The 26,787-nt window shown below is 50.4% G+C and overlaps 1 protein-coding gene across 3 annotated transcripts in view; it reads right to left on the bottom strand.

Annotated features, from left to right (window-relative positions):
* The window catches only part of PREX1 (phosphatidylinositol-3,4,5-trisphosphate dependent Rac exchange factor 1), a 202,424-nt gene that overhangs the window by 52,410 nt on the left and 123,227 nt on the right, over positions 1-26,787 (bottom strand). For all 3 annotated transcript variants that reach the window (XM_024238876.3, XM_054541872.2, XM_063720557.1), the window contains exons 7-13: positions 23,136-23,269; positions 15,066-15,184; positions 13,345-13,494; positions 11,068-11,215; positions 3,566-3,666; positions 1,926-2,029; positions 1,635-1,684 (exon numbers count right to left, since the gene is read on the bottom strand). In XM_024238876.3, coding sequence (XP_024094644.1) covers positions 1,635-1,684; positions 1,926-2,029; positions 3,566-3,666; positions 11,068-11,215; positions 13,345-13,494; positions 15,066-15,184; positions 23,136-23,269 — 806 coding nt within the window. The remainder of the gene's footprint in view (positions 1-1,634; positions 1,685-1,925; positions 2,030-3,565; positions 3,667-11,067; positions 11,216-13,344; positions 13,495-15,065; positions 15,185-23,135; positions 23,270-26,787) is intronic.

Here is a 26,787-nt window from a genome sequence, read left to right on the forward strand (position 1 = left end):
GGCTCACACCTGTAATCCCAGCACTCTGGGAGGCTGAGGCAGGCAGATCACTTGAGATCAGGAGTTCGAGACCAGCCTGGCCAACGTGGTGAAACCCCATCTCTATTAACAATATAGAAATTACCCAGGCATGGTGGTACATGCCTGTAATCCCAGCTACTCGGGAGGCTGATGCAGGAGAATCACTTGAATCCAGGAGGCAGAGGTTGCAGTGAGCCGAGATCGTGCCACTGCACTCCAGCCCGGGCGATAGACCAAGACTCCGTCTCAAAAAAAAAAAAAAAACCAAACATATAAAAAAAAGCCAGGTACGGTGGTTCACGCCTGTAATTCCAGCACTTTGGGAGGCCAAGGCAGGAGGATCACTTGAAGTCAGGAGTTCGAGCCTAGCCTGGCCAACATGGGGAAACCCCGTCTCTACTAAAAATACAAAAATTAGCTGGGCCTGGTGGTAGGCACCTGTAATCCCAGCCACTCAGGCAGCTGAGGCATGAGAATCACTTGAACGTGGGAGGTGGAGGTTGCAGTAAGCCAAGATTGCACCACTGCACTCCAACTTGGGGGACAGAACGAGGCTCTGTCTCAAAAAAAAAAAAAAAATTAGCTAGGCATGGTGGTGCATGCCTGTAGTCCCAGCTACCTGGGAGGCTCAGGTGGGAGGACTGCCTGAGCCTGGAGGTTGAGGCTGCCGTGAGCTGTGATTGCACCACTGCAATCCAGCCTGGGTAACGGAGCAAGACCCTGTCTCAAAAAAAAAAAAAAGAAGAAGAAGAAGAAAATTAAAATGAAGAAAGGGAGCTGACATGGTTTGGCTGTGTCCCCACCCAAATCTCATCTTGAATGGTAGCTCTCATAATTCCCACATATTGTGGGAGGGACCCAGTGGGAAACAACTGAATCGCGAGGCAATTCCCCCATACTGTTCTTGTGATAGTGAATAAGTCTCACAAGATCTGATGGTTTCAGAAGAGGAAACTCCTTTCACTTGGCTGTCATTTTCCTTTTGCCTGCCAGGGAAGACGTGCCTTTCCCATACCTCCATGATTGAGAGGCCTCCCCAGCCATATGGGACTGTGAATCCATTAAACCTCCTTTTCTTTATAAATTACCCAGTCTTGGCTATGTCTTTATCAGGCACATGAAAACAGACTAATACAGAGGACAGAAAGTACCAGGTTGGTGACACTTTATGAAGGTAGGCAGGGAAGATCCCTGTGATATGGAGGTGTTTGAAGGAAGTGAGGGAACGAATATGAAGGTATGCAGAGGAAAAGCATCCTAAGCAAAGGGAACAGCAGGCACAAAGGCCCTGAGGTGGAGCCCATTATTATCCCCATTTCACAGAGGAAACATTTGAGGCACAGAGAGGTTAAGTAACTCTGCCCAAGGCCACACAGCTGCTAACTAGGAGGGAGGTTCAACCTCAGTCTGTCTGGCTCCAGAACTGACACACTGCAGTGCTTCCCACAATTTAATTCAGTTAACCCTAATGACAAATCTAAAGGATAGGTGCCATTGTGAGCCCCATTTAATGGAGAAGGAGACTGGAGCTCAGAGAGGTTAAGTTGCCGGCCCAAGGCCACACAGCTGAGAAGAGGTAGACGTGAAACTGGAGCTTGGAAAGAGTAACTTACTTGATCACCGGGGTGTAGAGGCTGTGAAGACGGCAGTAAAGCCTCACACCCTGAAAGAAAAAAGGGGAGGAATTCTGGGATCAGGCCACATCCTTCACGAGCCTCCAAATCCAGGCTGAAGGGAAAGATGGCTTCCAGGACGCGGCAGGGCAGGGTAATGGGGGCAGGGGTGAGGTGTGGGCAGTGGAGAACGCAAACAAGCCAAGGGGCACAGGCCTGCTCCGAGGCGAACCCGGGGTGGAGGTAAACGAGGCCATCTGGGTCAGGGTCACGGGGGCGGAGGGCCCCTACCTTGGACATGATGTCCTCCAGCTCACTTCGGGCCTTGTAGGTACCATCGTCGTAGCGGAAGCGATACATCACCTGCTCATTCTTGAACTGGTGCTTGTCGGAAACTGGAGAGACAGGAGGACCTGTGATGCTGGGCACGCCCCCTTAGTCCCTCCTGGCCACACCCACCAGTATCAGCCTTCACTCTACCGGCCACGCCCCCTCAGCCCCTCCCGGCCACGCCCACCAGCATCAGCCTTCGCTGTCAGCCACGCCCCCTCGGCCCCTCCCAGTCACGCCCACCAGCATCAGGCTTCACTGCTGGCCAGGCTTTTTTTTCACTGAAACCCCACGAGGTGGGTGCTATGACTTCCCCATTTTGCACGTGAGGATACCCCATTCTCCTGCTACGTGCAAGACCCTGCTGAGACTCGCAGCTTGGGGTGGGGCATCTGCAGGGGTGAGGGACCCAGAAATGCCCCTGATCCAGCCTGCACTGGGACCCCTCTGGCTCAGCATGTCCTTGGATCTAGATCACCAATGGATGGGTGGGGACAAGCGTGCTGGGGCCTGAGACCACACTGCTGAGATTTACGGAGCCATCTCTATCCCACAAAGTCATGCTTGATGCTTCAGATCCATTAGCAATGCCTATAAGGCCCTAACCTTCAAGATACCAATCACCTCACTCCTACACTGGCCCGAACCACCTTTGCCTCCCAACTGGACTATCACAGCAGCCTTTTTGCTGGGCTCCCTCCTGTCACCCTTGGTCCCAACAGTCTCCACAGGGCAGCCAGAGGGATTCTGCCAGCATGTTCGTCCAAGCAGGTCTTTCTTCTATGCAGAGCTCAGCAACAGCTTCATAGCTCACTCAGAGTAAAAGCCAAAGACCCTACAATTCTCTACAGGATCTCATCTCACCTCCTGGACTCTCCCATCAGCCTTGTGCCCTCTGACCTCGTCTCCTACCACGCCCCCTCCTCACTCTGAGGCAGCCACACTCCCTCCCTGCTATTCCCTGCACAACCCGCTTCGACTCTGCCTGAGGACTTTGCACTGGCTGTTCCCTCTGCCTGGAACCATCAGGCCCACCTGGGTCCCTCCCTCACTGGTGGCTCAGGTCCTGGTTCCAACGTTACTTCTCGGTGAGGCCTTCCCCATCTCCCCTATTCAAAAGTGAATGCCGACACCACACTCTTTACCCTCCTTCCCTAGCACCTATCATGTTTTACTATCTTGCTTTGTAAAGATAAGCAAGTAAAGATCTTATCATCCCCTCCAACAACAAGGTCGGCTCCATGACGACAGGCACATCTCCTCCCGTTCATTGTGGTGTGAACTGTGCCTGCCACATTATAGGCACTCAATAAATATTTGCTAAATAACTAAAACTTAACCAAATGGTTCTTGACATTTCTTGAAGGGACAGATAAAAGATTCTACTCCCCTGCCCCCAGGTTTTTGAGGTGTCCCTGATTTGCTGGTGCCTAAGAGGCAGCTTTACAAGGACATTCATGTTCCTGCGGGCCACACTGTGCCCAGAAAACACGGCGGCTGCAGGAAAGGGTAGGAGCTGCCTGAGCTAGTGGAAGCATGGCACAGTTGGGGTCTGACCTGTTCCCACCCCTTGGCCCAGCTGGGCCCAGCCCTCCACTCACCATGGTGGATGATGCCATTCTCCAACAGGGCTTGGCCCAAGTTGACTCCTTCTTCCGTCTTGCTGATTTCACCAATTTCTAGGAGCCAGGCAACGAATTCACTGCCAGGAACACAGTATGTGGTTGAGAGGATTTCCCCAATGCTGGGACCACAGGGACTAGCACTAAGCTGGCCTGGCCACATCCACCCTTGGGAATGACAGCTAGAACTTCCCACAGGGAAGCCGAGTGTAGCAGTCTATAGCCCTTGGGGTTGTACTGAGGCTTCATGCTTCTCTTATTACCAATAGCAGAGAGGAGAGTGTGACCAGATTCCAGGTCTGTCTCAGGCTCACTGGATGGATGCATGGATGGATGGAAGGAAGGAAGGAAGGAAGGGAGGGAGGGAGGGAGGGAGGGAGAGATGAGGGAGGGAGGGAAGGAGGGAAGGAAGCTGGGCAGGCAGGTTGGTGGATGAGTGACTACATAGATGGATTACTGGATGGATGGATGGATGGATGGATGGATGGATGGATGGATGGATGGATGGATGGATGGATGTCCGGCCAGACAGATGGGCAGGTAGGTAAGTGGGTAAGTGGATGAATGAACAGATGACTTAATATGGGGTAGATGAAGAAGAGAGTGAGTAGATGGGTGGATGGGTCAGGGATGGATCACAGATGGCTAGATGGGGTGGTAGCTGGACAGATGAACAGAAAGAATGGACAAACATGCAGGAAGAAATAATAGGGGGCCAGAAAGATGATGGTGGGGAGTCAGGCGAGCTAACAGTGATGAAACCATGTCATTTCCATATTCAAAACCCTCCCACAGGCTTATTACTCACAAAAAAAATCCCAACTCTTCCCACATGGACATAAACAAGGCCCAGCATGACCCACTCCCACCCTGACTGATCTCACCCCCAATACCTCTCACTAGTTATGCCTTAGCCACACCTACCATCTTTCCCTTATTAAAAAATACCAGACTCCTCCCCGCCTCGGGGCTGCTGCACTTGTTGTTCCTTCTGCCTGGAATGCCCTTCCTCAGCTCTTCATGCAACTGTTCCTTCTCATCCTTCAGGTCTCAGCACAAACGTCACCTCCTCAGAGAAGCCTTCCCTGACTACCTCATTTAAAATGGTCCCCGACCCCTATCCAATCCATCACATCTCTGTGTTGCTTCCTTTTTTGCACTTTTCACTGTCTGAAGTGGTCTTGTTTACAGATTTATTTTATGTATTTACTGGCCATCTCCCCCAACCAGAATGTAATGACATGAACAGGGCGTTTTCTCTGTCTTATTCACGGCACTATCCCAGCACCTACCAGAGGGCCTGATGCAGAGCGGGGCTCAATGATCATTTACGGAACAGATGAAGGAACTGTTCTGTTGGAAGAACCATCCAACAGAAAGGAATGTTCTGAGGTCGGCAGGAAGGTCTCAGGGAGACGGAATTGCTCCCAGGCCAGAGGAGGAAGACAGGCAGCTTTTCCAACTCCCACGTGACTGCCCGGTGGTGAGAGACTCAGCCGGAGCCCCAGGTCCTAGTTCTTGCGGGTGCTTCTCAGGCTCAGCCCAGAGCTCAACCCACTCAAACTCAGCAGGAAAAGGGAGAGCCTGGAATGGGGCTGTTTCTGCCGAGGCAATCTGTGTTCAATGAAAGCAGGTGGCAGCTGGCCAGAGCCTGAGCACCCTGCTTATCAAAACCAGCTGTCCCGCCTCCAATTACAGGGCCAGAGGGGGGCAGGGCTATTTTTAGCCTCCGAGTGTTTGGCAGAGCAAAGACCTGCCTGGTGTGTAGGTAGCGGTGCGTGCTGGAGCATTCAGAATGCCCTGGCTGGAGGCAGAGTGGGGTGCAGAAGAAATGCATCTGCTTTGTGGGACAGGCGCCCCAGGTGGGGAAGGGATTGTTCTGGGTCCTGTCCACCCCCAGTTCCATTCTCAAAGTCTTGGAACTCAGGGACAGGGAGAATGTTGCCAGCAGCTGAAGGAGGGGAACAGATGTTTGAGTGCCCACTCTCGGAAGCCCACCAGCTGTCTAATTGGGGGCCGCCTCTGGCACTGATCAGCAACTCTGTGGCCAGGGTTAGGGGACAGGAAGTATCCCACAGCAGCTGCTGGGGCAGAAGAAGATGGCCCAGAGGACAGCAACTCTGCCCTATGTTTCTGCCCAAACTAGGTCTTGCCACCTTCTGGTGGATCAAGGAGGGTTCACAGCTTGCTGGGCAAAGCTGGGCAGGTCCTTGTGCCTCTCTGGGCCTCATCAGGGTCCACCTGGGAAGTGGCTCACTCAGTCACCTTCTGGATTTAGCAGGCAAAATTTCTAGTCATATGAAATCCTGAGCTGGGATGCGGTATGCAAAAACCCAATAAAATTCATCTCTAGCGCAGGGGTCTCAAACTTGTAAATAGGCAAAACAGGCCAGGAGGAAACTGTGCGGAACCAGCCAGTGCCTGCCGTGTCTAAAGCTGGCAGCCACTCTTCAGTGTAGCCCATCATGGCCCATTATGTTAGAAGACGAACGCATCTAACAGCTTCTCAGGAGAGTGAGGAAATCCAGCATTTCCTGTGAAATCTCCCCATCATTGAATGTTCATATCGAGTCCAACATTTTCTGAAAGCACTACGTGGGCCGAGGAAAACATGTCTGCTAACTGTATCAGGTCAGTGGGGCACCGCTAGCTACCTCTGGGGTACAGGGGAGAGTGTTCTGGGCAGGGAGATCAGCACACACAGAGGCCCTGAGAGGTAAGATCAGGAAACCAGCGATCTGCCAGTGGGGAGGGGCGCTGGCGTGCAAAGGGCAGCTAGGTCCAAGCTCCCAGAAAGACGCAGCTCAGGACAGTGTGAGGAGAGCTGGAGATACAGGGAGAAGGCAACCTAGCTTGATGGGGAGCCTGAGAGTCAGGGATGGCGGGGTGAGCTGAGAGTTAGGATGTGTCAGCTTTCATCCCTCCTTCCTGCCTGCCTCCTAGAATCATTCACCCACTAAACATCTACTTAGCCTACCATGGGCCACGGCCAGGGCGAGACACAGGGAATACACTCTGCAGTCTTCCTAAGAAAGCCGCCTGAGCTCAGGTCCAAGGTACCACTTATGACCCAACACAAGAATCCCTTTTTCTTGCCTGATTCCTCCATGGGCCATGGGCTCCAAGACGGTAGGGACTGGGGGGTACCCAGTGGAATACCCATCCCTGTGACTCCACGGCTCGGGGATGCCTCCTGGAGATGACAATGTTGGACAAATCCTTACCGACCCTCTCGTGCACACTAACACCCTGCACCTGTGCATACAGGTGGCCAAGACACCAAGGCCCCTTCTACCTTGGAGCTTTCCCTCTGGCAGACGTCCATAACTGAACGGCATCTAATCTCTGCCAAGGATGAAACCCAAGGCCTTCTTCTTCCAGGAAGCTTTTCCTGACGGCCCCTGCCAGACACGCCTCGTCATACCTGGTCACCCTGAGCTGCGACAGCTCCACCAGTGCCCTCGATCTGGGCCAGGGTGATGAGTGACATCCTCATCTCACTCTGCTACCGAGACTCCTCCAGTGGCTTCCCAGAGCACCAAGATGGAAATGCGAGCTGCTTGCCAAGGCCCTGCCTGAGGTGACCCACTTTAACTGTTGAGGCCACATCTCCTGTCCCTCCGACCACTCACGGCTCCAGCCACAATGGCCTCCTGCTGTTCCACCATCACTCAAAGCTCACTCCAGCTCAGGGCTTTCGCACGTACTGCTTCCTAAGCCAGGAATGCTGTTCCCCACACCCTCTCATGGCTGGCTCTTGCTTGTCTTTCAGATCGTGGTTAAATGTCACTTCCCCGGAGAGGTCCTGACTGCCCACCCTGCTGAACCAGCCCCATTGCCTCTTGTCCTGACTTCACCCTAAGTATTTCCTTAGCACATTCATCAAGTTGCTGAAATTCCCTTCTTTCTATCTGTCTCCTTTTCTGTTGTCTGATTTCCCCCACTGGATGCTTACCTCTATGAGGGCAGGGACTTCATCTGTCCTATTCCCGACTGGCACATAGCGGGGACTCGGTAACACTGAGTGGGTGAATGAATGAGTGAATCTGTTTTATCTCCCCTACTAATCTGAGGATGCCAGAGGGCCCAGGCCATGCTCCTCCCAGGACACCCTCCACATTAATACACAGATTTTATTCCTTGCTTTTTAAATGTGGCATCTAAGAGTTTTTTCTCTGAGTAGGGCAGAAAAAGGCCCCTCCTTCATACACTCATCATGCACAGCCAGTACGATTCCGACGAATCTCACCAGCACTGTGCTGCACACGTCACGTGTGTTCTCTCACTGTATCCTCCGACAGTCCTCAGAGGCACATTTTATTATCTCCCTTTAACTGATCATTCACTGAGGCTCAGAGAGGTTAAGAAACTTCCCCAATGTCACACAGCTAGAAAGTGAGGGAACCAAAACTTGAGTCCAAATCTAACTCAAAGCCAACCCTTAAGGGTGATAAAGACAAATCAGGCCAGGTGCAGTGGCTCACGCCTGTAATCCCAGCACCTTGGGAAGCCAAGGCGAGAGGATCTGCAAGACCCCCATCTGCACAAAAAAAAATAAAAATTAGCTATAGAAGCCTGGCACAGTGGCACGCACCTGTAGTCTCAGCTACTCAGGAGGCAGGAAGATCGCTTGAGCCCAGGAGTTTGAGGCTGCAGTGAGTTATGATCACACCACTGTACTCCAGCCTGGGCAACAGAGCGAGACCCTGTCTCTAAAAACCAAAAGATAAATCAGACACTTTTTATATTCATGCAGTTCCCTAATAGTGGTGACAGATGTAGAGAGACGAACTGCTAGAGAAAAATAAAATGTGCTGAGTAGAAATAAAAATGAATAGACAGGCAAAGTACAGTGGGAGACAGCACCAGTGTGGCTTTGTGATCTTGTACAGAATCCTTCCCCTCTCTGTGCCTCAGTTTCCTCACTTTTAAAATGGGGATAGTGGCAGTGACTGTTTCACGGTGTTGTGTGGGGATTAAAAGACATGGCTGAATGCCAGTGCATGGAGCAAAGGGCTTGATCAGTATCTGGGAGGCTACCAAGTCCTTCTTCCCCCGAGGACCAGGGACGCATCTTGGACAAGAAGATTCAGTAGCGGGACCCTGGCAGGGATAGCAGGATCACACACCCTAGGGCTGTGTGCAGAGCAAAGCCGTGCAGGGAGAAGCGTTTATCAGAATAATCTCCTGCAGAAAGGCTGGCCCTTTCGGACCTGCAGTTACAAACAAGCTGCTATCCTGGCCCCGTTTCAAATGGGCAGTAAAAGAAATCTCTCTAATCCTTCCTGAGGAGGCAGAACTCCTCGAAGTTCTGATCACAGACAGGCTGCCTCATTGGTCCAGACTGAGCAGTTTGGCAGGAGACGGGAAGGTTCTCTGGCCCCAGGGGGCCCGGAAGCAGGCCCCTCCTGAGAGAAAAACCTCCTTTCCTGTGGGATTAGGAGTTGGCTGAAAAGGCCAGCCAGGCTGCCCCGCCCCGCCCCGCCTGCCCCAGCCAGCAGGACTCCAGGGCCCAAACTCTCCTCTCCATGGAAGCTCAGAGCTGGAGTTCCTGATCCTTGAGGGCAACAGGGCACCAAGGCCCTTGAGGGCAACAGGGCAATAGAGTCCACAGCACCCCGCAGGTCTGAACCCTTCTACCTGCTGCCTCTCCACCACAAGCCTCAGGCCATGAGTGCCAGCTGTCCCCAAGTCCACATTAAGCCTCTGTGGCCTGCCCAACATCCATACTCACCCTGAATGTCTATCAGCATTTCAACCTCCACTGGGCTCCTGCTCCTTCCCAGGGACCTGCCTCCCTGCCTCTTCCTCCCCTTGGCTTCTAGAGGAGTGCCACCTTCTCACCAGCAGCTCCACTCAGAGGTCTCTGCCCCCTCCTCCTTCTAATGCCATCATCGGGCCCCAGGGCCCAGGCCTGCCTCTTCTCTCCCTTCAGGTTCTCCTGCGCAGTTCAGGCCATCTCATGGCTTTAAAGACCATTTAACGCCATCTCCCATGTGTAGGTACCCAATGCAGACCTTTCTCCCCAAGTCAAGATTTTGCATCCAACCAACAAGCCCACATCTCCATCTGGGTGTCTACCAGCCTGACGTAACCCATCCACAACTGCACTCGTGGGCTTCCCACTGCCCTCTGCAGCCTGCTCCTCCCACCATCTTCTTCTCCTTCTCAAAGGAGCAAATCCAGCTTTCCAGCACCTTGCAGTCCTGAACTGCCTTTACTTTTCTACCCCATCAGCAAATGCTGTTGCCTTCCAAGTTATCCAGAACACAGCCACTGCTCCCCGTCTCCACAAGGACCATCCTGGCTCAAGCCTGGCCCATGCAACCTCTCACCTGGTCCACAGCACTGTGATAAAGCGGCAGCTTTTACCCTAGGCCTCTGCAAAGGCTTTAGGGAAGTGGAGGGAGCTTAAGTCCTTACATTCTAAATAAAGTTCCCGCACTGCCAGCACACTTCTCTCCCCAGCTGCACCACAAGCTTCATGAGGTTGCAAGCCCTTGGCACTGTCCTCTCCAGAGTGTCTAGCACATTGCAGGGCCTTAAAACAGCCTGGCCATTTTACAAGGACTGGATTTCTTCTGCCTCTCCCGTGCCCCAGCCCTCTCCCTCAGGTGACCTGAGTGTAAGAGCCAGCCTGTCACACCTGTGTTCTGATGCCTTTGAACTCCAGTTATAAAATGGGGCTGTATCTCCCAAACAGAGAAAGTGGAGGCTCTGAGCACTGAGAAGTTTATAGAAGCTTCCCTCGCCCCTCACGTGTAACTCAGGAAGAGAGGCCTCACCAGATACTCTCCCTGCCAACACCCTGACACACCCTGCCCTGGGACTGCCAGCCTCCAGAACTGTGAAGCAATACATTTCTGTTGTTTAAGCCACACCAGTTTTGTGCAACTTTGTTATGGCAGCCCCAGCCAAAAAAAATGAGGTGGGGGTGGGGGGCCTACCTTTATTCTTCCAGCCCTTAAAACACCTTTGTAATCAATTACCTGTGCTCAATATTTCTCTGCTTGAAATGCCTAGAGTGGCTTCTCTTTTCCCAAGTTCTACAGCAGCATTTTTCAAACCGTTAGTGCTTTGTGAAACAATGTCATGGGTCTTGCCAGCATTAATTTTGAAATGAATGAAGAAGCAACTTGAATAGAATAGAAAGAACAGAAGAGAATAGAAACAGATATTTTCAGAGTGGGATCAAGCACGGTAAGCTCTGTGAAACCTCAGCTTCAATCATTTATTACATGAATGGGTGTACCAGGTCACAATGGAAAATTATGTCTGATAGTAGGTTGAAAGACCTGATTTAGGGACCCCGCTAGCCTTCTTGATCTCTGAGGGCTGCTCCATAAGGATTCAGGTCCTTTTGTGGCTCTGCCCAGGACGGCTCCTGGGCAGGGCCAGGCTGCATGGGTAGATGGGGATGATCTGCCCCACCTCCAGCTGAGAGCCCAGGGACCCAGGGAGTTCAGAGTGAGGCTACTCACTTGCCAAGAAAGCACTTGGGGACAGTGCTCAGCTTTCTCCGGCGGTCCTTGATGAGGTTCACCTTCTTGTTCATCATCATGTGGTACAGCTTCTCCCCCTTCTCCGCAATCATGACGTAGGCATCACGCTCCATGCCCAGCTTCAGGCCTACACAGGGGCACGGTCAGCACTGGAGAGAGCACCAGACCCAGGGCAGGAGGGGGTGGGGGGAGACAAGGGGCAGGCCCACAGCTCCTGAAAGCCGGCCTGCCACCTGCCCCACCACCTGCCACCCCCCCCCACCACGCCAGCAGCAGCTAGAGGGCACTGACTGTTGCTGCCCTAGGCACCTGCCAATGACACCGCAAAACAACCATTTTACAGATGGCAAAGTTGAGACCCAGAGAGGTTAAGTCCTGGGATAATAGGGGGTCATGCCTTCAACTCAGGAGTCAAGCTCTAGAGCTATGTTCTTAATCGCTTTCCTAAGCTGCCTCCCCAACCTGAGGGTGGGTTTCTAGATTCACAGGTTATCAGAAAACTTGTATCTTCATTCCGGCCCAGTGATAAAAGTCTGGTCGTTCTTCCAGCCAACACTCACAGGACCTGACCCTAATCTCTGCCCACATTTTTCTATTTTGACCCCCATCTAATTTTGACAACAGCAAATGCTTTTATAGCACCTACTATATGCCAGTACGCCACATGAGAAACCCATAATAATAAGGTGCCATAATTATCCCCATTTTACAGATGAAGAAACTGAGGTCCAGAGAAGTTCAGTTCTCTGCCCAAGGTTGCCCATTTGGAAGCGGTGAAACCAGAATTTAGACCCGGGAAGTTGGTTCCAGATTCATGCTAGTGACCACCCCAGCCCTGAGGTCAGGATGTGGACAACACCCAATTCTAACAACCAAGACCCACTTGGGCCACAGCCCCACCCATGATCCCATGTGCCCAACAAAGACCACAAAGATACTGATCGGCCTCACCTAGGCCACATCCCTGAACCCCATCCCAGTCCTGACCACATACTCAGCCCTGATCAATTTCAGAGGTTACAACCCTGCCTAACCAGGCCCCCAGTTCAGTGGTTTATCTGGCCTAATATCATTTTAATAAATGTTGGTGCAATGTTTAGGATCAGAAAATGTTACCTAAAAATCCAGATGTCTAGTTTCTCTAGACAAACAATCCATGGATTTGGCCCCGCTGGGCCCATATTCCTGAGAGAGGATGGTGGCTTGTCTTGGGTGGAAGTAGGGAGAGGAGAGGAGAAGCGGATGGGTGTGACATATATGTGAAAGGCAGAGTTAAAGGGACTTGTTGATCTATTGAATTTGGGGAGCAGGCGTTGCAGGGAAGACCAGGGGTGATACTAAGAGTTTGACTCTGAGCTGTGGGGCGAAGGGAGGAGCCACTGACTGGTATGTAGAAGTCGAGGGGAAGAGCAGGTTTGGGGCAGAAGGCCAGGGGAAATGAAGAGCTATGATTTAGACACAGCAAGTGTGAGCATCTATGACACCTCCAAGTGGCAATTTCAACTAAGCAGGATACACATTTGGAGGAAACTGAAGCCCAGTTTCCTCCTCAGTAAAACTGGGAGGTGGGGAGGATTTTTAGGGTTATATGTCAGATTTTGAAATGTGCTCAAATCCGAGACCTCCTGTAGCATTACAACCCTCTACAGCAGGAACCTGGATCCCCATTTATCAGATGAGATCACTGAGGACTGGAAAGCTGGAGTAACTTGCACCAAAACACACCAAATCTTCCTTTTCCCAGCCTGGTGATCTCTGCACAAAACAGCCCCGTGCCTCCACACAGTTGTTGCAAGCCCACCCTCCGATTATATCCAGCCCCCACACTTCCTCATGTGAACTGCTTCGGGGGTGCCTGTGCCCAGAGGGACTCCTGACTGAGGTTAACATGGGCAGCTCCAATGGACCCTCCTCCCAGAATCAGATTCAGTGAATATCAAAGAAAACCTCAGGCGGAGGGCATAGGGCTATGCGCAGGAAAGGGGAGCATCTTGAGTCCTAATGCTTAAGAGTGAAGACCTTCAGCCAAGACCCTTCTTTTGGGCCTCAGTTTCCCCATTTGTCTAGTGGGCAATCTCTGAGGTACCACCAAGTTGGAATAGTCCCAGAGCTCCCTGTCCCTTCAAATATCTGCTTCTTACAGCTCTGATCCTCCTGAAAAGGACCCTATGCCCCTTCCCTAGACACAGCCCCCACTCAGAAGAAGCCACACATAGCTCAGGGATCCCAGGCGAGCCCCCCAAAGCCGCTGCTCACTCTCGCGCTGCTCCCGCTCACGGATGATGGCGTCCAGCCACTTCTGCTTCTCCTCTGCCGTCTTGGCCATGCAGACAAACCACTTGTTCTTGGCCGTGTTGTGGATCTTCCAGCCGTTGGTGACGGTATAGCCGTTGCTGTGGTAATCCGCTGGTGGGGGTAGGAGGCAAAGGTGCAGCAGAGACTCAGCCACGTGACCTTCAACACTCCCCATTACCAAGCCCTTCTGCCCCAGCACAGGCAGGGCCCTCGCCTGGATCAGGATGGGGAGCTGGACTTCCAGCCCTTCAAACGCTCACTTCTTATCCTTTTCCAATGGGCAAGGAAGACCTTCTGCAAACAAAGACCCCTCTCAACCACTCAATGACAGGGGGCTTCATTTTAAGACCCTGCATCTAGGCACAAACACAGCAGTGACTCATAGGGAGACCCTTGCTTGGAGCCCCAAAATGCTTCCTGGGCTCCTCCCATCTCACTCAGGCACTGGAGTTACTTAAAACCTTAGTGCCAGCCTGACAAGCCAAGTCAAACGTGGGACCCTTACCCAATGCTGGCTGGGATGGGACCTGGAAAACCTCTCAAACAGGTTGGCATGATCTAGGGAAGCGAAAGCCTGAATCTGAGGAGGGCTCCATGGGCTTCATGAGACTGCCAAAGGGGACTGTGGCTCAAAACCAAGCAAGAACCCCCTGCTCTGGACAAGCTCAAGAGCACATACACTAGGAGAGGCTCACATGAGCCATCACAGCGTCACTGTGCATGAATGTGAGCGGTGGCAACAGGCCAAACATCCATCACCCAAAGAATGGATGAAGTGTGAAATGTTCACGTGACGGAACACTCCGCAGCAATGGAAACCAACAGGCTGCAAACAGCTACATGCAGAGACATGGATGAATCCCACTAACGTGGTGTTGAGTGAAAGCAGTTTGTTAAAAAAAAATGTAGACCATGTTTTCTGGGCGGGGAGACTAGGTGTTGCTCTGTCACCCAGGCTGGAGTGCAGTGGTGAAATCATGACTCACTGCAGCATCGACCTCCTGGGCTAAGATGATCCTCCCACCTCAGCCTCCCCAGTAGCTGGAACCACAGTTGCACGCCACCATGTCCAGCTAGTTTTTGTATTTTTTGTAGAGACAGGTTTTCTTCATGTTGCCCAGGCTGGTCTCAAATTCCTGGGCTCAAACGGTCTGCCCATCTCAACCTCTCAAAGTGCTAGGATTACAGGCATGAGCCACCACCCTCAGCCGACCATATTTTATGACCATTTAAGTAAAATGGTCATGACCATTATATGACCAGGTGGGCTGTATATACATACACATATATAATCACATATATGTGAAGCCACGTAAACATATATAATCATGTAACCACTTACATAAGGCTCAAAAATAGAAATTTTAATTAAAATGTTTAGTCATAAATGCTTAGGAGGTAAAAATGTCTTTAAAAAGCAAGAAAATGATCATCACAAAATTCAGACAGTGGTTACTTGTAGGGGTAAGAAGGCATTGCAAGGAGGAAGGATTTGGGGTGCAGTGTTTTATTTCTTAACTTGAATGCTAACCACCCCAGATGTTCGCTTCATGCATCTATGCTCTGGGCACTTTTCTATAGGTAGATTACATCTCGTGATAAAAGAAAAAAATATATTTAAATGAAACAGAGAGAGTGCCAGGGAGCAGGCAGGGCTCAGGCAGGGCTGGGGGAGGGGCTACCTGTCCCATCTTCCACGTTCTCCACCTCCATGACTTCAGTGTTGATTCGACCCCTGAAGATGTAGAGGGAGCCATTGATGGATTTGGTCCTCTTGGTGGACTTCTTGCTCCCGGTGACCCTGAAAGACAGTAAGAAGTCAGCCTCCCCTGCACGTCACCTCCCCGATGCAACTGTTTTCAACAGCGCAAAGGGGAACACAACACCGAGGGGCACCCAGGGGACAGAGAGGAGCCCCAGGTAGGGGTCAGGAGCAGGAGTGTTTGGCTGGTGCTGGGGTAACTTGAACAAGTCACTTCGCTTCCAGCCACAGCTTCCTCATCTGGAAAACAGGCGAACAGCCTTGCTGACCCCACATAGCTACTTTTCAGCTAAAAGGCGACATGGGAGACCAACAGGAGGTAACAGAAACCCATTCTTCTTGGCCAGAAAATGGGGAAAGACCTACTAAGTTTCTCAAAGACAGGAACTTCCTGAAATACGACCAGAATGGAAGGAGGGCTTGGAATTGGCAGTCCATTCATTCATCCATCCATCCATCCATCCATCCATCCATCCATCATCCACCTTCCCAGGGTTCAATCATTCACTCGAGTGAATTCTATCATTCACCCACTCCTAGAGTCTAAATGTTGGTGTCCTTCCAAAATTCATGTTATATCCTAACCCCCAAGGTAATGGTATTAGGAGGCAGGGCCTTTGAGAGATGAAGAAGTCAGGGGGAAAAGGACCTCATGAATGAGATTAGGCCCTTATAAAAGAGGCCCCAGAGAGCTGGCTCGTCTCTTCCACCATGGGAGGACACAGCAAGAAGGCACCATCTATGAAGCAGAAAGCAGGCCCTCGCCAGCACCAAGTCTACCAGCACCTTTGATCTTGGAGTTCACAGCCTCCAGAATTCTACAAAATACATTTCTGTTGTTTACTTTATTTTATTTTATTTATTTCTTATTTTTTTATTTTTTTGAGATGGAGTTTCACCCTGACGCCCAGGCTGGAGTGCAGTGGCGTGATCTCAGCTCACTGCAACCTCCGCCTGCCGGGTTACAAGCGATTATCCTGCTACAGCCTCCCAAGTAGCTGGGACTACAGGCATGTCTCACCATGCCCAGCTAATTTTTTGTATTTTTAGTAGAAACAGGGTTTCACTGTGTTAGCCAAGATGGTCTCAATCTCCTGACCTCGTGATCTGCCCGCCTTGGCCTCCCAAAGTGCTGAGATTACAGGTGTGAGCCACTGCGCCCGCCTTATTTTATTTATTTATTTTTTTTTGAGATAGAGTCTCATTCTGTCGCCCAGGCTGGAGTACAGTGGCACGATCTTGTCCCACTGCAACCTCCGCCTCCCGGGTTCAAGCGATTTTCCTGCCTCAGCATCTCGAGTAGCTGGGACTACAGGCATGTGCCACCATGCCCGGGTAATTTTTGTATTTTTGGTAGAGACAGGGTTTCATCATGTTGGCCAGGCTGGTCTCGAACTCCTGACCTCAAGTTATCCACCCATCTCAGCCTCCCAAAATCTTGGGATTACAGGTATGAGCCACACGCCCAGCCCGAATTTCTGTTGTTTAAAACCCCCAGTTTCTGGTATTTTGTTATAGCAGCCTGAAGGGACTACAACAGTCACTTAACAAACATCTGGCCAGAGCTTCCTATGAGGAGGATACCAAGTCAGGAGCCACGGGAAGTCACTCATCTGTGCATCCAGCAAGCATGTGGAGAACGCCTACTATGTGCCAGGTACCGTTTTAGGTACTGGGGCTGCACTGCTGAACAAAACGTCTCTGGGAACTCAACTTCTAACATGGGGTTGGAGGCAGGGCATAGAGACAGTCCCTAATCAAGGTAAACCATACACCAGGTCAGAGGTGCTAAATGCTCTGGTGAAGATATGGCAGAAAATGAACTTCCAGAGCTCAAAGGCCACTTGGTGGTGTGCACAGGCCTCTGCTCCAGCAGGTGGGCTGTATGCTCACCAAGAGCCAGTGGGTTTGTTCCCACACCGACTTGGCTGATGTGTACTTGTTACTGTAAGTGGGTAAATGAAATACGAGGTAAGCTGAGGATTCGGGAATGTGGAAGAGACTTATCTCTCTGAAAATTAAGTTGTAAGTGATAAAGATGTGGGCTTCTGCTGTGTGTGAGATGGGAGCCACGGAGGGTTGGAGCACAGGCGGAATGGGATGGACTTCGGTTTCAAGAAACTCCCTGTGTCTGCTGGTGGAGAAGGGACTAGAACCAGAAAGGAGACCACTGCAATCAACAAGATGAGAAAGGACGAGGGTGTGTATGTGTGTGTTTGTGTGTGTATACACACACATATAAACATATACATACATATGTGCATATATATATTTTTGGAAACTTTGTATTAAAGTATAAAATCCACACAGAAAAAAAATGCCCAAAGAAGCATTAACATGGCTCAATTAACTTTTGCAAATGAACACACCGTATCAACATATTTAGCTCCCCACAGGCACCCCCTTACGCCCCTTTCTCATCACTGCCCTCTTCCCCTGACAAGTGCAACCACGGTCCTGATGTCTAACCCCACAGATTTGCTTCGCCTGTTTTTGAATTTTATACAAATGAAATCACAAATGTGTACTTTTGGGTCCAGCTTCCTTCACTCAACCTCATGGCTGTGAGTTACCCATGCTGCTGGGGTGGAGTGACATGGCCAGACATCTGGCTTCTTTCCAGTGTGGTGCTGCTGTGACATTCCTGCACGTGCCTGATAAAGAACATGTGTGCGCATTTCTTTGGGTTAGATACCTGAGGAGCTGAATTACTGAGTGTAAGGAGTGTGCATGATTAGCTTTAGGAGATACTGCCAAGCTGTTTTCCAAAATAGTTGTACCAATTTTCCCATGCCCAACAGTGTAGGAACATTCCAGTTGTCCCACATCCTCTATAACTGGTATTTTATGTCTCATTTTGGCCATTATGGTACGTATACAGTAGTAGCTCATTAACATTTAATTTGTAGTTCCCTGATGAGTAAATAACCTCAAACAACAGTGTATGTTTATTGGCGATCTGGTGCCTTCTTTTGTGAAATGACTATCCCTTGTCATTTTTTGTTGAATTGTCTTTTTCTTAATTATTTATAGCAGAGGTTGGCAATTTTTTTTCTGAAAAGGGCCAAATAGTACACATTTTCAGTTTTGTAGGCCATATGGTCTCTGCTACAACTACTCAACTCTGCCCTTGCGGCATCAAAGCAGCTAAGACTGTATATAAACAAATGGGCATAGCCATGTTCCAATAAAACTTTATTGACAAAAATAGGCACAGGGCCAAGTCTGGCTACAGTAGGGCCTCTTTATATATTCTGGATGTGAATATTCTGGCCATTATACAAACTGGAAAGACCTTTTCACAGTCTGTGGCTTGTCTTTTCACTCTCCTCACAGTATTTTTTAATGAAATTCTAAATTGTAGTATAGTCTAATGAATTTAGTTCTCCTTTATAACGATACTCTTTGTCCTATTTAAGATATTTGCTTACCCCTAGATCATGAAGATATTCTCCCATGCTTTCTTGTAGAAGTGTTATTATTCTAACGTTTACATTTAAATCTATGATCCAGCTGAATTATTTTTGTGTTTGGTATGAGGTAAGGGTCAAGAATCACTTTTTCCCCTACTGGATATCAAACTGACCAAGCACCATTTATTGTATTGCATTGGTGTTTTTGTTGAAATTCAAATGACTGCTTACATGTGGGTCTACTCCTAAACTCACTATTCAATTCCATTACTCTGCGTGTCTGTTTTCATACCAATACCACGCTGTCTTAATTACTATGACCTTACAGCAGGACTTAGAATCCAGTAATAACGGTCCCCTAGCTTGACCTTCTTCATAATTGTCTTAGCTATTTCTGTCTCTGGATTTTCTTGTAAATTTTACAGTCAGCTGATCATTTACACACACATACATATATACATACACACGTACACAAACCACCTCCTAGAGTATTTATTGGAATTGCACTGAGGTTCTGGGCAAAGTTTGATAACAGGATGGAAAGGACTTGCTGATGTAGTTGGTATGGGGATAAGGACAGCTCAAAATCAAGAAGATTCTGGCTTCAGCTCCTGAGCAAATTTCTTCTCCTGCCTCCAGACTCAAGCAGATATCAGCTCTTCCTGAGCCTGCCAATCCTAGGATCAGAACGACACTATTGGCTTGTCTTCAGCTTGCAGACGACAGATCTTGGGACTTGTCAGCCTCCATAATCACGAGTCAACTGCTTATTATAAATCTCTTTACACACACACACACACACACACACACACACACCCTATTTAGTCTATCTGGAGAATCTTGACTTAATACAAATTTTGGTACCATTTACTGATAATGAGGAAGATCCAAGGGGCAAAAGTTAAGATAAAAAACAAGAGCCCTTTTAGACACAATTTAAGTGTGGGCTACGTGTGAGACACCCAAATAAAGATATATATATTTGTATTTCTTCTACTTGACCACGTACCAGGCCTTATTCTAACCACATTACGTGTGTACCTTTACATGTTTTACTCTGTAAAAACAACCCCATGAAATGAGGACTACTTTTATCCCCATATAACAGGTAGGAAAACACAGGCACAAACAGCTGACATAATTTGCTCAAGGTCGCACAGATAGTAAGCAGAGCCTCTGTGTTCTTTTTTTCTTTTTTTTTTTTTTTGAGACAGAGTCTCGCTCTGTCCCCCAGGCTGGAGTGCAGTGGCGCCACCTCAGCTCACTGCAACCTCCGCCTCCCGGGTTCAAGCAATTCTCCTACCTCAGCCTCCCGAGTAGCTGGGATTACAAGCGCGTGCCACCACACCTGGCTAATTTTTTTGTATTTTTAGTAGAGACGGGGTTTCACCATGTTAGCCAGGATGGCCTTGATCTTCTGATCTAGTGATCCACCCTCCTCTGTCTCCCAAAGTGCTGGGATTACAGGTGTGAGCCACTGCGCCCAGCCCTCTGTGTTCTTAATGGCGACACACTACTGCTGCCTCTAAGATGCTAAGCAGGGGGTTGAGATGCATGAGACTTTGCTCTTCTGGGTCCTGGTTTCCCCTTCTGGAGGATGGGAGGTGGGTTTTTAAAACACTGCCTCCCGTTTTCCACTTCTGACACCCAAGGAGCCTCTGCTTTTGAATTCGCCCAGAAGCACTGTGAGTCAGAGAACTCCCCTGACCCATGTCCTGGATGGGTGGTGCCCTGCATGACCCAGGCAAAGACAAACACAGTCAGCAGTCACCAAGCCAATCCAGGCATTGCCTGCACCCACATCAGACTCAGGCGGGGAGATCCACCCACCATTGCCCAATCTCCTGGGCCTCCCAGAGCTCAGCCCTCTGGCTCTCCATCTAGAGGCAGGAATGCTAGCCGCCTGCCAGTTTCTCTCAAGAGACACATGCGCCCTTTCCCTGCAGCCAGCCCAGCTCACTTGTGGAAGTGAGGTGGGGAATGGCCTTGAAAGAGCTCAGGGCACCCACAAGGAAGGCCCTGGGGAGCCCACTTGGAATCCAGTATCAGAATCAGCTGCTGTCTCTGCACAGGTGAGACGGCCCCAGAGGAGGCAGAGCCTGCACCTGGAAGCCAAAGGTTGAGTAAACTCGGCTAAAAGTTGGGAGCAGGTCACAGAGGCCTAAACGGACGTTCTGTTTTCCAAACCCCAGTGTTCTGGGAAAAGTGCCTGCTCCAGACTGCTTGGGGCAGAGCGGCGGGGCAGGGCTCAGGGTGGACATTGGCAGCAGCCCTGAAACTACCCAACGAGGACTCTGAGGACAGCCCCAGAGAGACCAGAAAGGAGGCAGGGAAAGAGGAGAAGGGGGCGTTCATGAGGGGACAGCAGGACATAAGACAGACAGACCTCAAGGAGTGGGCGAGAATGAAGGAGCAAACGAGAAACAGCCATGCTGAGCCAGCCACTGGGAGATAGCAGAAGCAGGAGGCCCAGGCCCTCACAGGAAGGGCCAAGCCCAGAACAGGGGGGAAAGGGCAATGGGGAAGGGCCTGTGGTTTCAGAGCCTCCTGTGCACCAGGTGCTGTACCTGTGCGACCACACCAGAGCCAAATTAACAACAATGGTGCTGGCAGCTACTATGCTGTGCACCCACTATGTCCCAGGCACACTCACATATCTGATCTTCAGTGGTCCTAAGAGGTACATATGATCATTCACTCTGTTTTACAGATGAGGAAACTGAGGCACAGAGAAGCAAAGTCACAGAGCTACAAAGGCGGCTAAACAGGGATCTAATGGGGGGCCTAGCTCTTAACCAAACACTACTACAAGAAGGGGCTGATCGCCTCACTTTACAGAAGAGAAAACGAAGGCTCAGAGAGGCCCACTAGAGGAGGAGGACAGTGGGAAGCCCACACATGGGCATGGAGCATCCATTACTCATCCAGTGGTAAGGTTTCTCACCACACCTTAGGAGGCCAGCACAGACAGACAAGGAAACTGAGGCTCAGAGACGGTCAGTGGCATGGCCTAGGACACAAAGCAAGTTACAGGAAAATGCTGAAAGTAGGGCCTAGGGCCTGCACCTCAGGCCTCAGCTCTAGTCTTTGCTAGACAGAGGAGTTAAGAAGCCTCTGGAACATCACTATTTTCTCCCTAAGACAAAGTAACAGCAAAGAGAATTTGAAAAGTGCTGCAGGGGTCAGCTGAGACCATCCTATACCTGCTGAACATGAAAACTTAAAGTCAGGAATCTCTCTGTGCCAATCCACCCACTCACCCATGCATCCAACCATCAGTTCCCGCCAGCTACTACAGTCATCCAACCCCCACATCCATCTCCTAATTTCCCCTCTCTCCAATCATTCACCCATCCATCCACTCAGTAGTCCAACTGTCCCACTTTCCCTCCCAGAGCCCAACCACCTCGGCAACTATTAACCAACCACTTACTCATCCATCAACACGCCAACCAATTGGCCATCCATCCACTAATCTCCAAACCTCCGTCACCAACCCACCTTCCCAATTATATAACCACCCAGCCTTCCATCCATCTACCCATTCACTCAACACACCATACCTGAAGGCCCCAATCTACTATTCATCTAGACGCATATCTGCCAGTCTTCATATCCACTTCTCTAACTGCCTGAACATCCACACATGCCCCCAGCTTTCCATCTATTCCTCCATCCAGCCATCTCCTAAACCTCCAAGCATTCAAACACTCATTCACTCACACATACGTCAATTCCAACATCCATCCACATTCCTTCCTTCCCTCCCTGCCTCCTTCTATCTACCATCCACTCACCTCCCAAACCTCCAGCCATCTGCACCTCATCCCGTGTGCCCACACAACCCGTCACCACACTTCCCATCACACATGCACCTGCCTCCGTCTACCTACTCAGCCAACCATCCACTTACTCCTAGACTCTACAGAGCGCAAGAAGGACCAGTGAAAGACACAAAGAAGGTGAAGAAACTATCCTGACCCTCCAAAAACTGAACAGTGAAAGAGCTTCGCTCCTCTTGAACCCTCAACTTTTAGAGCTTAGAATTACAGGATGTGGGTGTCACAAAGAACCTCCCAGTTTCCACAATCATCTAGACCTGTGCTATCCAATATGGTAGCCATGAGCCACAGGTAGCTACTGAGCACTTCAAATGTGCCCAGGACAAATTTAGGTGTTTTGTGAGTATAACATACACACCAGATTTTGAGAACTTAGTGTAAAAAAAAAAAAAAAAAAACCACAACACAAAATATCTCTTTAATAATTTTTTTAAATAATAATTACATGTATAATTATAATTGAATAAAATATTCTAATATTTGGGGATCTATTAGGTTAAATAAAATATATTATTTAAATTCATTTTACCTGTTTCTTTTTACTTTTTTAAATGTGGCTACTAGAACATTTAACATAACACGTGGCTTGCATTATATTTCTACTAGACAGCACTGATTTAGAACAAACCCCTCAACTCACAGGAAAGGGAGGCCCAGAGAGGGAAGCGACAAGCCCAAGGCATCACCCGGAGAAGGCAGCAGCCCAGACCCCATCCCAGCCTCCTGGCCACTCACCTGGATTTCCGCTTGCAGTAGACGAGAAGGTTGTCGAAGAGGAAGAAGGCCCTTTCCTGGATGTTGCCGGCAGAGATCTTTAACAAAGTCCCTTGCAGGAGGAGCTGAGTGCAGATGTCTGTGAGGTTGGAACCCTGGGAGAGCAATGAGGATGCAGTGAACGAGCCAACCCAGGAACATCCCCTTCCTTTCCCAGAGACAGAACCTACTACCACCTCCTGCCGCATGCCAAAAACTCACCGGCAAGTCTGTTAACGGACAGAAAATCAACACAACGTGATGAGTGGCTTCTATCTGCTGAGCACACCAGGAAAATCCTGGGGAGGGCACACTGATGTGACCGCATGTCCCTTTTACAGGAGAGGGACTTGGGGCTCAGGGAGGAGTGACTCACCCAGCTCATACAGCTCATAGTAGGTCCTAGTCAGCATCTGGGTATGTTTTGGTTCAGTTTTTGTTTTTTGGGGGTTTTTTTTTTGAAACGGAGTTTTGCTCTTATTTGCCCAGGCTGGAGTGCAATGGCGCGATCTCAGCTCACTGCAACCTCCGCCGCTTGGGTTCAAGGGATTCTTCCTGCCTCAGCCTCCCGAGTAGCTGGGATTACAGGCATGCGCCACCATGCCCAGCTAATTTTGTATTTTTTTAGTACAGACAGGGTTTCACCATGTTGGTCAGGCTGGTCTTGAACTCCTGACCTCAAGTGATCCAACCACCTCGGCTTCCCAAAGTGTACGGATTACAGACATGAGCCACCACGCCTGGCCTCATTCAGTTTTTATTGTGGGGTTTTTTTTCACCTATTCCTTCCCCACTATTTATTTATGTTTTGACTTGTTACTATATCTCCCCCACCTGAATGCTCCTTCGGTAAGGACAGGGCCCGAATCAACTATGTGCCCTACGTATGCCCAGCACCCACAACACTCTCTGGCACACACTAGGTGCTCAACAAATGCAATGTGCAAACCATCGGGGGCAGGATCCTGTGGGCATTCCATCTAGCTAAGCTAAAGATGTACATGTCGATCCCAAACCTGGTCACCTATACTGAGCGGCAGGGGAAGGGGTGACAAAGACGTGCATGAAGTTCACTGAACGTCAGTGAGGTTCCAGGCAGCGTGGCTGGGAAAGGCATCAGTGAGGAGTGAGCAGACCTTGGAAGACAAAAATTAAGATAAAGAGGCTGGCCGGGTGCAGTGGTTCATGCCTGTAATCCTTTGCGAGGCTGAGGCAGGAGGATTACCTGAGGTCAGGAGTTCAAGACCAGCCTGGCCCACGGTGAAACCCCATCTCTACAAAAATACAAAAATTAGCCAGGCATGATGGCGGGTGCCTGTAATCCCAGCTACTCGGGAGGCTGAGGCAGAGAATCGCTTGAACCCGGGAGGCAAAGGTTGCAGTGAGCTGAGATAACACCACTGAACTCCAGCCTGAGCGACAGAGCAAGACTCTGTCTAAAAAAAAAAAAAAGATAAAGAGGCTGAGGGCAGGGATGGGAAGGTCCTAGCTGGGAGGGATCCTTAGAGCCTGAGATTACACAGAGGACCCAGGCAAGGGCAGAGAGATCCCAAAGTCCAAAGAGAGAAGAAAAGAGACCTTGGTGGGTACAGAATGCCAAATGAGGCAGCCCCTCCACTGTCCCTCAATCCACGTCCCTCTTCTGTCATTTTGGGGAATGGAGTCTTCCCTGGTACTTGGCTGCCCAGCCACAGACTACATCTCCCAGCCCCCCTTGTGCCAGGTGTGGTCACATGACTAAGTTATCACCAATGTGCCTCGCTGCCAGGGCACATCCGTGAAAGAAAATGGCTTTCCTCCCTTTCCTCTTTCCACAGGCTGGGGTGGTGGGATACACCGCAGCAGATGGTGGGGCAAGGAGCTGGAGGGAACCTGGGTCCTGGCAGAGCAAAGCTGCCCACCCCAGCCTGACTGGCCGCCTCTGCACTGCTAATGAGAACAGCGTTGCAACGCTAATGAGCCACCTCCCTGAGGCCGCTGCATCGCTTCCTTACAGCAGTCAACCGCAGACTTTAATTAATACAATAAGGTACAGACAACAGGGTGCCATGGACATTTAGGCCCAAGGAATATTATGCAAAAGCAGTGTTTTAAGGGAGTTTCATGTGACAGACCGGCAGATTACAATGAACAAAGAGACAAGAAGTGATGTTGTCCCTGCCTGGAAATGAACTTGGGGAGGAGAGAGGGAGAATTACTCACAAAATCTCCTTCCCCAAACGGTCAACACCCAGAACCAACATGGAGTTCCCACCCCACTGGGACCTGCTGACTGAATTCTTTCTGAGACCCAGTAAGGAGAACTGGTTCCGGCAGCTGAGAAGCCAGGCTGTCTGCTAACGGCCTACAAGGGGCTCTCTCGCTGCTGTTAGGGCTGGTCTGCTCTGTGTCCGTGGTCCAGTTGGGTACAACAAACCCATTCACTCAACAGTGCCAGAGACCCCTCTGGAGACTGGGAAAGCAGCTTCCTTGTGCTGAGAGCTGTGCAGCCGGGACAGGAGCCTGCACTCGTTATCACACATCACGGCCTTCGGCTTGGCTGGGGGCCAGGTGGGCATGGATGCTTGCATGCCCACAGGCAGATCTCAGCTTTCCAGTGAGGTAGCAGCCTGCTGCACCAAGACTCAGGGCTGTCATGAGGAAGAGCCCCTGGGACCCCCAGCATCCTCGCAAACAGGGTGACAGGGACTCCCTGGGGCTTCATCACGGCCCATGGGCAGCACACGGCAGACACCAGTTCAGCAGTCCCTGGAGTCCACGTGCCTCCCCTTTCTTTCGCCTTGGCTCCCTTATACCCACCCACCAGCTCTTCCAGGCTCCAAAGGGAAAGTTGAAGAAGAATCTGGTACCTGGCCCAGCTGCCAAGCCCCAAGGTCACACAGCCCTAGAACCCTGATGCCAAGTCCGTCTCAGGGGACCTAAGAGAAGAAGTCCGCCAGCCTGGGAAGCTGCCTCTCCAGCCTTGGCCAAGCACCACCTGGCAAACTGCAGCTGAAATGCCGAGCACACTACAGGGGGATACCCCCTCCACCCCAGCCCTGCTGAGAAGCCCAGCCGCACTCTTGATCTCCCTGAAATCCTTGAATCCAGGTCAAGGGTGGTACTAGGGGTTGGATGCACAGGGAAAAGGCTGAGCACCAAGAGATGTGGACTAGTCAGGACTAGAGACCTCCTTCCTTCCAGACATGCACACTCAACCACGCTGGAGATGAAAAACCTTATACACTCAAAGCCAATACATGCATAGGGGCGGCCACATGCCACACACTGTTCTAAATATCTTGTACAAACTCAGCTAATCCTCAGGACAATTCTCATTTTACACATGAGGAAACCGAGGCACAGCGTGGTGAAGTGACTTGTTCATGGTCACACAGGCGGTAAGGCAGTGAGGTGGAACTTGAACCCAGACAAGCAGCCTCCAGTCCCCCGCCTGCTCACCTCTAACTCAGGCCTCTCTTCGAAGACAACCTGAAGATTTTTCTTTGCCATCGACAGTCTAGAGCAGCAGTCTCCAAGGGGAGAGACCATGTCCCACTGGGAGACCAAAGCACTCCAGGGAGGGTAGGAAAAAAATACAAGAGCTTTTGTACTGATTTGTTTCCTCACTCCTGTCTCCTTCTCTCCCCTTGTG

Source organism: Pongo abelii, chromosome 21 (assembly GCF_028885655.2).
Source record: "Pongo abelii isolate AG06213 chromosome 21, NHGRI_mPonAbe1-v2.0_pri, whole genome shotgun sequence".
Lineage (NCBI taxonomy): Eukaryota > Metazoa > Chordata > Mammalia > Primates > Hominidae > Pongo > Pongo abelii.